At 37.1% G+C, this 17,810-nt stretch overlaps 1 protein-coding gene across 1 annotated transcript; it reads left to right on the forward strand.

Moving 5' to 3' along the window:
• Positions 1 to 106: 106 nt before the first annotated feature.
• On the forward strand, positions 107 to 16,851 carry rnft2 (ring finger protein, transmembrane 2). The gene is made up of 10 exons (XM_059336302.1): positions 107 to 225; positions 358 to 435; positions 2,722 to 3,236; positions 4,663 to 4,739; positions 5,953 to 6,053; positions 6,364 to 6,517; positions 11,714 to 11,863; positions 15,043 to 15,108; positions 15,228 to 15,329; positions 16,304 to 16,851. The coding sequence occupies exons 2-10, from the start codon at positions 389 to 391 to the stop codon at positions 16,436 to 16,438; spliced, it is 1,347 nt and encodes a 448-aa protein (XP_059192285.1). The 5' UTR covers positions 107 to 225; positions 358 to 388; the 3' UTR covers positions 16,439 to 16,851.
• Positions 16,852 to 17,810: the final 959 nt, after the last annotated feature.

Raw genomic sequence — 17,810 nt, forward strand, 5'->3', positions numbered from 1 at the left:
CTATTTCTCCTGATCAATTCTTTGTTTCATGACATTTGTTTCTTGTAGTCCCTTTTTGTCCGACCTCATGATTGTAATGTTCCTTAATTGTCAATAAAGATTTGAAAAAAAAAAACAACAGAAAAAAACCCATCGGAGCATCTTGTGCAGCAGCATCATCAAACCTAGCTAACCCTGACACTAAATATGCCGAAATTTGAGGTGCAATTCACTGAACTAATTCAGGTAATGTTGTCTATAATGTCATTCAGCTTATTCTCTAACGAATAAAACACACAAAAAGCAGAATAGGTGGAGATATGAGCTGTTAGCTGCCAGTCAGACACTGTTGATGTTGTTTTTTTTGTCATTAACCAGGGCTGGACCATGTGGTGATGAGCGGTATGCCATGCAGAGGAGACACAGCAGCAACACGGATGGCATGCCCTCAGAAAGGTGAGAAGAATATCTACCAGAGGCAGCACAAGCCCCTTTGTGGATGTATTATATTGACACACTATGCACTCAGTGTATGTGGGATGTTTACATGCATACTGGGACTGGGGCTGTTTTTTATGTTTTGCAAGGCCTCAGATCATATTTCTACAGTTTACAATATTTAAGACATGGTGAGGTTCTGACTTTTTAGCATTTTGGAGAATTTCAAGCCCCATTTGTGACCTCATCACCAGTGGTCGACCGATACAGGTTTTTTTATTTCAAAATTATTTTTTGGGGATTTTCCTTGGATGCATAATTATATCAGTTGTCAGAGCACACATCAGTTTATTCAATGCATCCATAGACTAGGCAAGTACAAAATAAATTTATATAAACACCAAAATTATATTGTCAAAATATACAAAAACAAAACAAATAGAAAATAAACAAATAAATGAATGAAGATAACCACATATGAGAAAATATTTTTTTTTTTAAATAGAAAAATAAATAAATAAATTGTAATCATAAAATGGAATAAAAGGAAGATGAGACACACATACAATCAGACAGGAAGGGACAACATAAAATAGAAAGAAATAATAATATAAAAATGATCATAGTGTGTTTACTAAAAGTCACGTTTTTTTTTCATTGCCTAAATAAGTAATCTAAAAGTGGAAAATTTCTGACCCGATCAGATGATAAGTCAGTGGAGGAAAAAAAAAATGGCAATCTAATATTTGAATCTTTCAAGTAATCTTTCAAGCAAACTCACTACTAGAAAATTCACTAGTTCCAACTTTCTGCTGTTTTTCTGCTCTGGTAGAGTGGTCGCTTACGGATTGGGAGGTTGGTGGTTCGATTCCCAGACCGTGACAAAGTATCCTTGGGCTAGATATTTATATTGAACCACAGACACGCTGCATCTAAGAATGAATGGATATTTACTGATGTGGCAGGTGGCACCATGTAGGGCAGCCTGGGCCACCAGTGTGTGAATGATGATCTGTAGTGTTAAAATACTTTAAGTGGTTGCTACGATAGTTCATTTTCAAGCCAATATCGGCCGATACCGATAATGTGCCGATAATATCGTGCATCCCTAGTATGTTCTAGCAAAGAAGAAGAGTACAGCAGAGTGTCGTAGTCTATGGAAATGGATAATTTATGATGTCGCTCAGGTCACAGAAACACCTTTTAAAGATGAGGAGTAATGTTCAGAGTGCTGAAGTCCCTTATCTTGTTTAACATGAAACGCAAAGTCAGCTCTGACCTCCACCCTGTCCAAAACTAGGACAAACCGGAGCTAGGTCTTATCTCAGAGCATCACTGTCAGACATTACTAATGCTCTTGTGACTAAACAGTAGAAAAACCCATCAGTCAGGCTCCTCACTCTTGCTGGGAACGGAGCCGTCTCAAAACAGCAGACTGTTCTAGCAGATGACTAATGCCCGTGACTTTGAAATAAGATGTCAAAACAATCCTTTTTAATGTTTGGGTGTCCATATACTTTTGGCCATGCAGTGTATTTAGTTCCCCATGCAGGATGTAGCAGATGTATCTCTGAAGATACTAATCAGCCTTCCCCATTCAACAAAATCTGACATGAAAAGAAAATATCATCACACTGTTAAAATAATCGCCTTATCATCCTCAGTTGATCAGATCATGTGATTTTACCCTTTTAAGATAATGGCCTATGTCAAGTGTGTGACTTAAGCGGATTTATTATGCCTAAGTCAAAATAAAATGTGACTTAGGCAATTTTTTGAACATGCCTTTGTGACTTAACTTGTGCTTTCCCGGCTTAAATGGGTTAAGCAAGATATGGTAACACTTTATTTTGAAGGTGTCTACATAAGAGTGACATGAGCGTGTCATAAACATGACATGGGATGTGTCATGAACATTAATGACACTTTGAAGTAACATTAATGCTCATGGTACTTGTCATGTCATATTTCTGACAGGCTTGTGTCACTCTTATGTAGACACCTTCAAAATAAAGTGTTACCATATCTTGCTTAAGTCACAAAGGCATGTTCAAAAAATTGCCTAAGTCATTTATTTCTCTTAAGTTACATAATTAACACACAATGTTAATACTATGCCAACAGCCATCCTTTGTTACATCCTTTTTGAGTGAAATGATCAATAAATGTCATATGTTACACTTTTGGTGAAGTTTTTATGTGTTTCCTGCAAAACTTGAAAAAATGAGTAAGGCGATTATTTTAACAGGGTGACGATATGGGGATTTTATTTTATTTTTTGCTTCCCCACTATTTTCCACTCAGGAGCCGAAGCCAAACCCTTGGATCGGAGAGCAGCCTGGACGAGGGTGGTGTGTTTGACTGCCTGAAGCCCGACTCCCCCGCCTCACCCCAGCAGATCTTCTCCGGCCTGGTGGGCGTCCCCTCCAGCTCTGTCTCCTCTGCCCAGTTCCAGGCAGCCGGTTTAGTCCTGGGCTCTCCCCCGGAAGTTTTCATCCAGATGACGGCGTCGTCCAGAGAAGAAGGAGGCCCCCACCGCACGGACGGTGGAGCTTTCCACCCTCGGCCTCCCCCCCACCACCATCACCACCACCACCACTTCCACCACCAGCCCCTGCAGCACAGGACCTCCTCTCTGCTGCAGCAGGCCACCACGGCAGCCGGCTCGGAGAGGCACAGCTCCAGGGAGGAGGCGCAGGAGGACCCGTCCACCCCGGCCCCGGCGCTGTCGGAGCTGAAGGCGGTGGTCACGTGGCTGCAGAGAGGCTTCCCCTTCATCCTCATTCTGCTGGCTAAAGTCTGCTTCCAGCATAAGCTAGGTACGACAGCTTGTAGGATAAAAGTGCAGCTTGTGGTGTCTAATAGTATCATACTTAATAATAGGGGTGTGACGAGATCTCGTGGCACAGGATCTCGCGGGATTAAACTCGACGATATTTCTCGTTGCGCTAAAAATCAGTCTCACGAGATTTGTGAGTTATCCAAACTTCTATTTGTGACCCGTGGGGGCAGTAAAAGGAAAAGAACAGTGGCGGTTCTACACAGGGGCCTCCAGGGGCCACTGCCCCTGAAAAGAAGCCCTTGGCCCCTGCTGTGGCCCCTGTGTCAAATTAATAATAAAATGATCAATTTATAGCAATGAACGACGGAACAATTCTAACCTAATTTTTGTTCAAACAATATTTCATTGTGCACAAAAGGAACCCATAATGTGTACATTGTATAATAGTTTAATTGTGCAATAAAAGCTAAATATAAAGATCATTCTCACTGTACTGCACTTCAAAATAAAAAAAAAGTAATTGTGCACAAAAATGAGAAATGTCATTGTCGTACAAAAACTGTTAATGGTCAGTCTCATTGCTTCAATCAATGTAGTTCTTCCAAATATGAGACTTTTAGCTAAAATTTGAATGCATAAATATCATTTTTGACAATTTCTAATGTGACCCTCTGATTAAACACTGGCCCCTCCTTGGCCCCCACAGTAAAATTGGTCTAGAACAGCCACTGGAAAAGAAAAAGAGGAGAAGCAGCAAGCAGCCAGAATGACGTTGCAGGGGCCGGCGGCTCGTTAAGAAGAGTAAGAACGGATCGAATCGGCACAGTCCTGCTAATAGGCTAACCGTTAGCTCTGTAGCAGTACAGTGTGTATGTGCTAACAGGCTAACAGTTAGCTCCGTAGCAGTACAGTGTGTATGTGCTGCTGCTGCTGCTGGAGGTGTTCACTTAGCTATCGCCGGTTAATTCAAGATCGCTATGTTTATGATAATTAGCCATGCTGCTTTGTTTTGATCAGCTGCTGATGTTGTGCAGGTAGCGACGGCGGCCACAGTTGCATCTCCCGTCTTTAATCGTATGCGATCATGGTTGAAACTGTCGCTAAGCGATTACGCAACAATCGAAAACCATAAATCACCTCCAGAGTCTTGAAAATCCCTCTGGGTTTTTTTTTTTTTTTTTAATCTTATTATAACTTTTATAAATTTGAGTTTTAGTTTCAATTTATGGAAAAGGCAGTTTTTCAAAAGCTCATGCTTACATCATGCATTTAAAGAGTTAAAATAAAACATTTCAAAATGCAACTCGGTTAAATAAAAGTCTGTTGGTCCAGTCATATATTGTGTCTTTGTAGTTTTCTTAAAATCTCGTCTCGTCTCGTGAGCTGAGAGTATCGTCACACCCCTACTTAATAATAATCATCAGCAGGATAAAGTGTGATGATGTTGCACTTCTCTCCTGCAGGTATTGCTGTGTGTGTGGGCATGGCCAGCACATTCGCCTATGCTAATTCCACGTTTAGGCACCAAGTGTCATTACGGGTAAAAATTACAGTATTTTACTGCTACACTTGTACTTGTACTTGGTTTTTAAAGACAGTGACATATCTGATATTTTCTGGTGTGAGCTCAAACTAATGCTGATACTGAGGCACATTTAGTCTCAGGTAATAGTCAGGATAAGTTTTTCATACATGTCTATATTAAAGGCAAAGGCTGGTGTTATTTAATAAATTTTCTCATTGTCAATAGATCCCATTAAAAGGCCAAAACCAATATTAACCAACTTCCCTATTTTGTCTGAGGTTTTCTACTGAAAACGTAATTTAAAAAAATATGTAATATATTAGCAAGTATGTATAATACAGTTTATACAAAGTATAGTTTCCTTTTTAGGAAAGGCAAAAAGTTTGGATGCTGTGTAAAATTTAAATCAAAACAGGATCTTCAAATTCACAATTCGGAGTGAATTACAGGATTACGAAATCAAATGCAAATCAATTTGAACATAAAATATTCAGTCTTTGTACAGTTTTCAATTGAATATATGTCAAGAAGGATTATCAAATCATTGCATTCTGTTATATTTACATTTTAGACAATGGCTTTATTCTTGGAAACCAGAGCTCCTACAACAGCAGGGTACTTTAGTTTTTTATCATATATTACTTAAACAGCAGTATAAAGTGCATTTATTTGGGACTATTTTCAGCCACGGATTTATACACATTTGGTATTATTTACAGTAGTGATGTGGTGCATGATGACGTGACTTAAAGTAAACTGCAGGACTCATGTTCATGGGAATGAAGGGCACATTACTCTAAATCGTTGATGTGTTTTTTAATAGTTTTGAGCCACAAAACTACACAGACAATACTTATTGTATTGTAAGATGAATCTATTATTGGTATTGGAATTTTCTTGGAATTTGTTAGCTATAAAACAACACATCAGTCTTACCTTTATAAGGTATGTAAATGGTTAGAAAAGGTTGCCACAATGAACCAGCAACCAAAAATGCAACCAAAAATTGTTCTTTATTGTTGAAAATATGAAATGCCCCAGAGCGGTCCTTGCAAAGTGATGCAGGTATTTACACACAAGCTCACAGTGAGACAGACTAATTGAGCAACAGGCATTTTTTAAATTTGCAGCTTTATAGCAAAACAAATTGTGTGTAATAGATTTCTAGTAATGTATTGTAATTCTTTATTTAAATGTAAAATAGCTGTGTTTCTGTTCTTGTTCCCAGGCGGAACGCTCTGTATTTGTTGCTCTGTGGATCGTCCTGTTCCTTGCAGGGAACATTGTGTATATCTTCTACACATTTAGTCACGAGGAGCTGCACAACAGGTAGTGTGCACGCAGGTATTATTTACACTAGCTGTGTTTTTTTTGTCTGCCATCTTATTTTTTGCATTTACTTTCTATATTTTCCATTCATTTTAGTGCCGTGTAAGCCATTTTATTTTGACTTCCATTTCCTTTAGGGAGCTTCCTGTCCTTGTCTGGTCTTGTCCTGTGAGTATTTTGTGTTTATTTCATTATTTTTTGTTTTTTTTACATTATGTTTGCATTTCTGTTGCTCGTCATTCTACCATCCTGAGTGAAAAAACAACCAGCCCTCCCTATAACAACTCCTCTGCATGTTTGTTTCTTCTAGCCTGATATTTGCCAGGCCCAACCTGAACAGCTTCGACTTCTTCGATCTGATCTGGGCCGTGGGGATCACTGATTTTGTCCTCAAGTACTTCACCATCGGCCTGAAATGCTTCGTCCTCTTTTTGCCCAAGATTCTCCTGGCCTTCAAATCCAGGGTAAGAAGTCTAAGAAGTCTCCATTCATCCCTCTAGAGCAGGGGTCTCAAACTCAAATTACCTGGGGGCCGCTGGAGGCAGTATCAAAATGACCAAAAAAAGACACAAAATTACTAAAAAAAGACTGAAAAAACACTAAATTACTTAAAAAAGACACAAAATTGCCAAAAAAGACACAAAATTACTAAAAAAAGACACAAAATGACCAAAAAAGACACAAAATGACCAAAAAAAGACACAAAAACACTAAATTACTTAAAAAAGACACAACATTTTAAAAACACATTAAATTATTTTTAAAAAGACACAAAATGACAAAAAAGACACAAAATTATTAAAAAAATACACAGAATTATAAAAAAAGACACAAAATTACCCAAAAAAAGAAACAAAATTACCAAAGAGACACACAATTATTTAAAAAAGACACAAAATGAGCAAAACAAAAATCACAAAATGACTGAAAAAACACTAAATTACTTAAAAAAAACACAAAATGACCAAAAAAGACACAGAATTATTATTTGAAAAAAAGACACAAAATGACCAAAAAAGACACAAAATGACCAAAAAAAGTAATTAAAGGGACCTTTCACACACAACACGGTAAAGTGCCATTCATATAAAAATCATTAAACTTTCATATCAAGGCGGGGGCCACAAAATATCGTCACGAGGGCCGCAATTGGCCCGTGGGCCGCGAGTTTGAAACCCATGCTCTACATTATAATCTGACTCATTATTAGATCTTCATCTGTCTGGGGTGAGTGGGTGGAGAATAAACTATCTACTGCTGTAGTCGGAAATGCATCTAACCTGAGTTAAAACTTCTGGTAAAGTGCCATATTAATGCTTATCCACAACATGACATAGACCGTTATTCAGCTACAGGAAGTTTACTGACAAAGTTGTGAAACTTGGTAGATAATAATAAAAAAGAGACCGAGAGTCTGCTCAGCTATGATGAAATACTCCACCGAGTGAAGAAAGTGCTAAAGGGTCACAGTGTGAAACTGTTTTGTATTCATAAGGTTTTAAATGGTACTCCTGGTGCAATGTGGGTGTCTGCGTACGTTGTTAGTCTGGCCCGAGGCAACACAATATGACTGCAAACACACACACACACACGCACAAGCTGTGATTTTCATACAGGTGCAGCTCTTATTGCTGGTGTGTGTTTGTGTGTTAGATAGGAGGGGGGGGGGGGGTAACAAAGTATTAGGATTACATTTTCCACTGATAAACAGAGCTGCAGGCCTATCGGAACCACCGCAGCCAGCAACTGAGCTCATTTACCCTCGAGGGGGTTGCACGGGTGAGGTCATCACTCCCTGGAGCTGGACCATTACCTGTACCCTCCTCACACACACACACACACACACAAATTCTTGTACTTCTATCTTTGTGAGGACCCTCATTGGAACAGTGAATTCCCTTGCAAGGTTATAATAGTTTTGGATTTTTCATTAGTTTTAGTTTTAATCTTGTTGTGAATTTTTGTTTTCAAATTCAGTTAGTTTTAAGAGTGAGTTTGCTAGTTTAAGTTTAGTATATATGTTTTTAATGCTTTAGTTTTAGTATAGTTTTTATTATTTTTAGTTTTTTGTAATGGGGTATTTGTAAATTTTGCCTTTATTTCCTTTGTCTCATGCACCTTCATTATGTATGAAAAAACTTGACAAAGACAAAAATGAACGACATTTTCTCTAGTTTTGTAACCACACAATACAGTTTCAGTTAATTATCATTATCATGTAACCTTTGACCCTTAAAACAAAGTCTGAAATCTAAAAAAAAAAGCCTTTAAAGAAGTGAGGACCGGCTGAAATGTCCTCACTTTGCAAAAATGTCCTCACTCTGTTGGTTAAAAACGTGTCCCGGTCCTCACTATGTAGGAAGTACAAGAACACACACACACACACACACACTATAAAACAGATTTTAACAATGATGGGATGAGTTTTAGGGAAGCCCAGATTGTATCTTCTCTCTCTTCCACTATAGAGACCAAACAGTCTCCGTCTCCTCTGAACTCCATGAAGTCACGTAATCAGCCGTCTACTTCGTTAATGCGTCCAACCAACCACGGATACACTAATGACCTGATATAATCACCACCGCCAGCGCAAGTCTGCACAAGCACCAGCAGGCACGCATGCACAAGTTCCATGACGGCTTGGTTTTAAAGGCTCATATCTGCTGCTTGAATCTTTATTTACTGTTTGTTGCCTCAGCCATCGAGGTGCAGGAGGTGCTTTGGCTCATGCAGCTTAGTTCCTAAATTTGGTCTTCCTTGTATTGATTTGTGTTGTTTTTTTGTTTTTTTTGGGAGCTGCTCTACATGTCTGTTGTGCCGGCCTTATGCAACATGTGATGCTGAAGGCTTTGTGCAGCTGAGACAAATGTTGGTCCAGCAGGGCTGCAAGTAATGATTATTATTTATGACTTTCTTGTTGTTAAGATCTCAAAAATGAGCATCACAAGCTCTCCAAGGTGATGTCTTACATTTATTTCTTTTAAATTATTCTTATTTCATTTGAACAATGGTCCAAAATCAAAAAAATTAAATTTGCAGCAATTTAAAATAGAGTTGAACCACTGAAGGTGTATAGTTTTTACCTGTAAACCTACCGAATTGATTGTATTATTAATTGTATTATTAAAGTAGTGAAACTTCTGTTTTGAAAGCATTGGAAATTTTTGAATGGCAGCAAAAAATAGTGAAAAAATCACACCTGTGGTCAAAAAGGACCCCATGACATTTTTAGGACATGTAGAAATAAAACATTAACAACTTATTTGTTTCATCTTTAGGAGTACTCAAGACCAACACATTGATATATAACTTTTTTTCATTATTATTAGTCAGGTTTAGTCAAATATACAAAATTAGGCCTCATTTTCAAGTGTGACTATGTGTGACTATGACGAAAATGTTGTATTTTTTTTTTGTGGGTGGTTAAAATACAGTCATGGAAAAAATGATTAGACCACCTTTTTTCTTCAATTTCTTCTAATCTAATAATAAGAGTCTGATTATAATGTAAACCATGGGTCTCAAACTTGCGGCCCGTGGGCCAATTGCGGCCCTCGTGACGATATTTTGTGGCCCCCACCTTGATATGAAAGTTTAATGTGAGTTTTATATGAATGGCACTTTACCGTGTTGTGTGTGGAAGGTCCCTTTAATTACTTTTTTTTTGTAATTTTGTGTATTTTTTTAATAATTTTGTGTCTTTTTAGTGATTCTGTGTCTTTTTTTTGGTTATTTTGTGTCTTTTTTTAATAATTTTGTCTTTTGGTAATTCTTTGTCTTTTTTGGTCATTTTGTTTCTTTAAGTAATTTAGTTTTTTTCAGTCATTTTGTGTCTTTTTTGTAAGATTGTGTCTTTTTTTGGTCATTTGGTGTCTTTTTTTAAATTAATTTAGGTTTTTTTTCTATCATTTAGTATCTTTTTGTATAGTAATTTGTGTCTGTTTTTGGGTCATTTTGATACTAGGTCTACCAGGTAATTTGAGTTTGAGACCCCTGATGTAAAGTTATATGTTTCTCTGTGCAGTTGTAAGGAGGATAAAGAGATCAGACGGAGTAATGAAACCAAATAAACAGGAAACTCCTTCAACACGGCCTGCAGAGGAGCTTACTCAAACTCCTTGGCTTGTGTCCAAACTTTAGATTTGACAGTTTGTGCGTGGGCGTGATGGGCTCGGTGGGAGACGAGGCTGAGGGGACAATAAGGAAGATGAATTAGCCACTAGCAGAGGCCTTCCTCCCTCACCAACCTGGCTGCTGGTGCCTCTTTAACCACACTCATCAATCTTTGTCAGCCAACATCCAGGAAGTCATTATGCAAGCTGGGATGCCACGGGGGCCAACGGGGAATCAAGTTTGCCTTCATTTCGGTCGCTTTTGTTTCTCAACCTCCTCCCAATTCACTTAACACACTTTGTAGCAGTCAGAAGTTCATTTCTTCTCTGATTATTTAGGGAAGGGGTGCTTTTACCGAATTTCCCTTCGGGGATGAATAAAGTAATCTATCTATCTTTTAAAGGCGGCTAGCGAGCCCCCGTCGTAATTCTGTGTCTTTTTTTGGTAATTTTGTCTTCATTTTAGTAATTTTGTGTCTTTTTTTTTTGTGTCTAAGATTAATAATAATCTTTTTTTAAATAATTTTGTGTCTTTTTTTGGTCATTTTGTGTCTTTTTTAAGTAATTTAGTTTTTAAAAAAAAATAATTTTGTGTCTTTTTAATAATTTTGTGTCTTTTAAAAAAAATAATTTTGTGTCTTTTTTTTGGTCATTTTGTGTCTTTTTGAAGTAATGTGGTTTTTTAAAAATAATTTTGTGTCGTTCTTAAGTAATTTTGTGTCTTTTTTAAGTAATTAAGTTTTTTAAAATAATTTTGTGTCTTTTTAAAAAAAATAATTGTGTGTCTTTTTAAAATAATTTTGTGCCTTTTTTTGGTCATTTTGTGTCTTTTTTAAGTAATTTAGTTTTTTTCTGTCATTTTGTGTCTTTCTTTAGTAATTCTGTGTCTTTTTTAAGTAATTTAGTTTTTTTCTGTCATTTTGTGTCTTTCTTTAGTAATTCTGTGTCTTTTTTAAGTAATTTAGTTGTTTTAAATAATTTTGTGTCTTTTTTTAATAATTTTGTGTCTTTTTTTAATAATTTTGTTTCTTTTTTGGTAATTCTGTGTTTATTTTCAGTAATTTTGTGTCTTTTTTTAAAATAATAAACTAGCCCCCGTCGGGCTGGGTTTAAAGTGGGCGCTGGGTAGCAGGTGGAAAGAGCCGCTGCCAGTTTCCCTTGCAGTGTGGGGAAATTGCCTGTACTGCTGTGAAACTGCGGCGCTCTGGACAGCAGCCATGTTTGGGCTGGAGGCATGCTGTTTTAAGCTTTTAATACCGCGCTGCTCTTGACTAGATAGAAGAGTGCCCCGAAGCTGTTGAGCTCTTTCTGCTTTTTGGACAGTTAGCGAGCGAATCAAAGAGACACAACACACACACATTGTCTCAATTTAGCATTTCTCATTCGGTTAAAAGTTAGTTAAGGACCCCTTTTGTTTTGTTGTTTCCTCTCCAAAAAACACAGCCTGCAGAAACAGAACAAATATTAAGTTGGCTCGTCCACAGGGGGAGAAGTTATTCTAATTGTGTGTCTGTGTGTGTGTGTGTGTGTGTGTGTGTGTGTAATCAGGGTAAGTTCTACCTGCTGATCGAGGAGCTGAGCCAGCTGTTTCGGGCCCTGGTGCCCATCCAGCTGTGGTACAAGTACATCATGGGAGAGGACCCGTCCAGCAGCTACTTCCTGGGAGCCACACTCATCATCATCTACAGCCTCTGCAAGGTAACCAGTGCCCCGTGGCCAGGATTAATACTGTTTTTGTACTTTATTGCTTTGATTTTTGGATGGCCCTATTGAACAAACTTATTATAAGGGCAATTATAGGCTACACACAATGTTGAAGCATGCATCAGAATTCATTATAACAGATTGGGACTCGGGTCTGACGGCAGATGGAGGAAATATAAAAGTGAATATTGCTACTTGATGAAACTGTTGGATAGAGGTGTGAATCAGCCGAGGCCCCATGATAAGATTTTATCCAAATAATTGAGTCATGATACGATATTATTGCGTTTTTGCCATTTATTATTATAATTTTTTTGTGTCTTTTTTAATGATTTTGTGTCTTTTTTGGTAATTCTTTGTCTTTTTTTGGTAATTTTGTGACTTTTTAAAATAATTTTGTGTCTTTTTTGGTAATTGTGTGTCTTTTTTTGGTAATTTTGTGTCTTTAAAATAATTTTGTGTCTTTTTAAAATAATTTTGTGTCTTTTTTGGTCGTTCTGTGTCTTCTTTTGGTAATTTTGGGTCTTTTTTTGGTAATTTTGTGTCTTTTAAATAATTTTGCGACTTATTTAGTCATTTTGTGTCTTTTTTGGTCATTTTGTGTCTTGTTTTGTCATTTTGTGTCTTTTTTTTAAGTAATTAAGTGTTTTTTCAGTTGTTTTGTGTCTTTTTTTAGTAATTTTGTCTTTTTTAAATAGTTTTGTGTCTTTTTTAAGATTGTTATTTATTTTTTTGGTCATTTTGTGTCTTTTTTAAGTATTTTTTTTTCTGTCATTTTGTGACTTTTTTTGTGTAATTTCGTGTCTTTTTTAAGTAATTTAGGTTTTTTTTCTGTCATTTTGTGTCTTTTTTTTTTTTTTGGCCATTTTGATACTGCCTCCAGCGGCCCCCAGGTAATTTGAGTTTGAGACCCCTGCGTTAGAGGGATGTCAGTGGGGCTTTAACCTCATAACGATCTGAACCAGGCGGTGGGGGTCAACAGTCAACTGGTCAACAGGAAAATGTGGCGGGGCAGGGAGGTTAGGTTACCAAAATCATTCTGAATCATCTTCAACATTATTATCCTCCCGGTTTTGGAGTTGGTTGCCGAGCGTCAAAACAGGCAGCGATGGTTTTAGAATAACAATGGATGTGAAAATGATGAAATCCCCCTCAGCTCTGCAGAAAGAGAAGGTCACAGCGAGGTTGGTAACCAAACAGGTGCAAAAAAAAGGAACTTAAAATTATTTTTCTAGCCTTATGTGTCACGATATGGCATGACAATCAGGAATAGTGAAACTAAGTGTTGCAGCGACCAAACTGTAAAATATTGTTCTCATGTGACAATAATAGTCCAGACTTCTTTAAATAAATACGGCAGTGATTCAGCGGATGCAGTTGTTGATGATGGGGCTTGTTCTGCTGAATCGGGCGGGCGGGCGGGCAGCTTCCTGGGTGTGTGTGTGTGTGTGTGTGTGTGTGTGTGTCGAGGTGCAGCTCTCTGGTGTTTTCCAAGATCAGGCAATATGAGCAGTGTGTCAGAGTCGGAGCAAGCAGATGCTCAACATTCATGGTTATCACGCTATCTGTGTCATACGGGGCAGTTTAGAGATGAATGGAGAATGTATAACCGGTTACAACTGCTCAGAGAATTGATCACTTCTTGTTCATGGGAACTAAATCAATGTGATGATGAGCGATGATGATGATGATGATGATGATGATGATGATGATGATCCACTGGGGAGTGTATCTGGAGAAAGTGTTCACTTGTTGCTGTTTAGGAAGTTGCATAAACATTTGGGGATTTCAGTATCTGTTGACTGATTTGGTGGATCGCCATGACATCTTTATATGCTTTCATGACCTCCAGAGGTTCAATCCATACTGACAGTGATTCCAATGCATGCAGGGAAGTGTAATTGCATTAACTCGCTGCTCTCTGTCATTTAACCCATAAGAACCTACGGTGACACGGGTGTCACAAACATTTTAAATGTTCTGGTAATGTTCATGTATGTTTTCTCAAATACATAAGTGTGTTTTTCCGTGTTCTACGGCTACAGTAGCTTGCTGAGAAGCCATCAAATGAGGCAGTGTTATTTATAGGTATGATATATGTTATGGAGATGAAAACAAAAATGCAAATGATTATTTGTCTTTATTTATTATTGATTTATTATTATTTTGTTACTTAAAAAGAAATCTGAAAAATATCTTTTTTTTAAATGTAATAATTGTGTTCTATGTGGTTGACTTGATCTGTGGTAGATCCCCTATAATTTTCCTTTAAGAATAACTGGTTCTGGGTTGTTATGGGTTAATGTTTGGAGAATATTTCATCTACAGTCCCTTTTTGTCTTTCCGTTTCTTAGGCCTCTTCAAATTCCTCCACTCGAAACCATTTTTCACCTCAGGAGTTAAGATGCTCTGTGAATAACTTTTATCTTTTATATCATTTTTGAGACTAATAATCTGATTTTTAGAGGGTGAAAATTCATCGATAACCGATAAAAAAAGTTTTTTTTTCATTGCAGCTCAAAAATGTACCATATATGGGCAGCCATATGGTACATTTTTGAGCTGGAATGAAAAAAACATTTTTTTATGTTGATGTGCACCGATTTTTCCCCAAATTTACCCAGAGATCTACTTTCTCAAACATAAAATCTTATTAAATAATATTCTTATACATTATGGAAACAACGTATTACATTGTCAGCCAATTGTATAAATGATAAGTGAGAAAATAAAAAATAAATAGGAATAAAATAAATAGCTAAATAAACATCATTACTGTACAGTGTCAGTCAATTGCTGACTATTAAAATAATAATAATAATAAAAAAAGAATAACTAATACCATTTCTAAATCATGCCAAGCAACATTTTCTGCATTATGTATTGTGTAAAAAAGTTTTCTTAACTGAACATATCGGACAGCCTATACACTGATTCAGATATGCCTTTAATAATATGCCTTTTATAGGCCAATATCTGCTGATAATATCAGTCAACTGATATATTTCTCATAATTTTGCCACTTATTAGCAACTCTTTGCACAACGTAACTTTATGAAGTGTCTAATAGTTGCCTGCAAACATTGAGTTAAGACCAAAAGAAATACAGGAAGGGGTGGGTAGTTGCAATTTATTGTTATAATAAAAACTGATTGTGTTTTATTGTTTTTCAGTCTTTCGACATCTGTGGACGTGTGTCTGCCATACGCAAGGCCTTCGTCATGCTCTGCAGCTCCCAGGTCAGATTTATTTTGATCTTTTCACAAGTAAAACACACACAGATATGCTCAGTTTGCACTGGCATTTTTAGAATCAGTTGATGATTCAAATTTCTCTCTTTTTCATGTGTCTTTTCCAGAATTATGGCGTGAGGGCGGGCAGTCAGCAGTGCAGCGAGGCGGGAGACGTCTGTGCTATTTGTCAGGCTGATTTCAGAGACCCAGTAGCTCTTCTCTGTCAGGTAAGGACCCGGTAAACATCTTAGTTAAAAAACAGTTAAAAACAAACAGAAATAAATTAAAATTAGCAAGAGAAATAAGGTTGAGAAACTGCGTTTTACTGCCTCCAGTGGGCTGAACCTCTGACCACAGCCAGCGTCACTGTTGCATCTGTAATCACAACTCACATTGATGTCACAGTGTACTGACACACCCTAAAGTACATTCACTGTCACTGCAGAAACGGTCAGAAGTTATCTATTAGAACAGGGGTCTCAAACTCAGATTACCTGGAGGCCGCTGCAGTATCAAAATAACCAAAAAAAGACACAGAATTACTAAAAAAAAGACACAAAATGACAAAAAAAAGACACAAAATTACTGAAAAAACACTAAATTACTTAAAAAGGACACAAAATTTAAAAAAGACACGAAATTATTTAAAAAAAGACACAAAATTATTAAAAAATACACAGAATTATTAAAAAAAGACACAAAATTACCCAAAAAAAGAAACAAAATTACCAAAAAGACATACAATTATTTAAAAAAGACACAAAATGACCAAAATAAAAGACACAAAATTACAAAAAAAAAGACACAAAATTAACAAAAAAAAGTAATTAAAGGGACCTCCCACACACAACACGGTAAAGTGCCATTCATATAAAACTCACATTAAACTTTTATATCAAGGTGAGGGCCACAAAAAGACCCATGATCTAGAGGTAAAGTTGGAGGTTTGTACAGGTTAAAATGATCATTTCTACCCTTGTCAATGCCTTTACTATATTTTCGATTCATTTTGGAACTCATTTCATGAATAAACATTTTTTTTTTCATGGAAAACAACACAGACATTTTCTGGGTGACCCCAAACTTTTGAGCGCTAGTATGTACTCGTTATTTAAAGCTGCAAAAAAAGATAATGTCAGCCGTGCACTTTCTGTTTCTCTTTTGCAAAAATGAAACGTGTGCACACTGTGTCCCCGTGCAGCACGTGTTCTGCGAGGAGTGCCTGTGCTTGTGGTTCGACCGGGAGAGGACGTGTCCGCTGTGCCGCTCCACCGTCGTGGAGACGCTGCGGTGCTGGAAGGACGGCACCACCTCGGCTCACTTCCAGATCTACTGACAGCACGAGACCAACGCCTGCAGACGTGTGATTGTGCTGTAATGCGAGTTAGACAATGGTGTGTCATCTTTTGCTGTTTATCTTTGTGCGGTTGCTCTTTAACCCTTCATCGGGCGAAGAACTATATTTGGTAACTTCAGTGGATATCTAAACTGGGTCCCCATGTCTCTCTGTTTGGTCGTAGAACCACATGGTTTCTTCCAGCTGATCAGCAAAGATCAGGCTACCAATCATATGATAATAATGTAATAATATTTTTTATTACTTTACTTTATTGGCGTTGACCTCCAATGTAAAAATGAAACATTTAGGAAAAAAATCTGCAAGAAACAGTCGTACAAACAGAGTTATTCTTCAGTGACTTGTACCAGGAGAACTTGACTATGACGGCATATTAAGTATGAATAAAAATACAAACCAGGAGGGGAGGTAATATTTCGAGAAAAAAGGTGCAAATTTACTAGATTAAAATGGCAAATCTACAAGAAGAGAAGCCACAGATTTAAGAGATTTAAAGTAGAAAATCTGCGACAAAAAAGTAGCAGATTTATGAGAAAAAGTGGCAAATCTACAAGACGAAAAGTCGCAGATTTAAGAGATTTAAAGTAGCAAATCTGTGAGAAAAAAGTTGCAGATTTACGAGAAAAAAGTGGCAAATCTACGAGAAGAAAAGTCGCAAATTTAAGAGATTTAAAGTAGCAAATCTGCGAGAAAAAAGTTGCAGATTTACGAGAAAAAGTGGCAAATCTGCAAGAAAAAAGTAGCAGATTTATGAGAATCTGCTAATTTTAATCTCATAAATCTGCAACTTTTTTCTCGCAGATTCACCATTTTAAATCTGCAAAAAAAATTCTCGTAGATTTGCCACTTTTTGCCACATTTATCTCGTAAACTTTTTCTCAAAATATTACCCCCCTCCCCCAGGTCTGTATGTTTTTTTACATTCTGGCTGTATGTAATATCCTCCAATAACTCTTGGAATTTGCCAGTATTTCAATGCGTGCCCTGTTAAGGGTTAAAATCAGGGTAAGCATAACTGCAGTTACACAGGATTTAATTTGAGATATTCACATCCAATCTGGTGGTAGAGGCCACATGCACAAACCAAATTATCACGGTAAACCAAATTATCATCGCATCACTTCTTAGAAACAAAAAGCTTCAACTTCAGCTTCACAATCGGACTATTATCATACAATCACAGCAGCGGTTACATTTTTGTGTACATGTAGACTTTGTCAGCCACTTTTAACTGTTCACATTTTATTTTACACTAAACACACAATACAAGAATGTTACATTATGATTTAGTGCAGCGATAATGTAAATAGCACACTCTATTTGGGCCAAATTTGGCGCCTTTTTTTGTAAT

This window comes from Centropristis striata, chromosome 7 (assembly GCF_030273125.1).
Source record: "Centropristis striata isolate RG_2023a ecotype Rhode Island chromosome 7, C.striata_1.0, whole genome shotgun sequence".
Taxonomy (NCBI): domain Eukaryota; kingdom Metazoa; phylum Chordata; class Actinopteri; order Perciformes; family Serranidae; genus Centropristis; species Centropristis striata.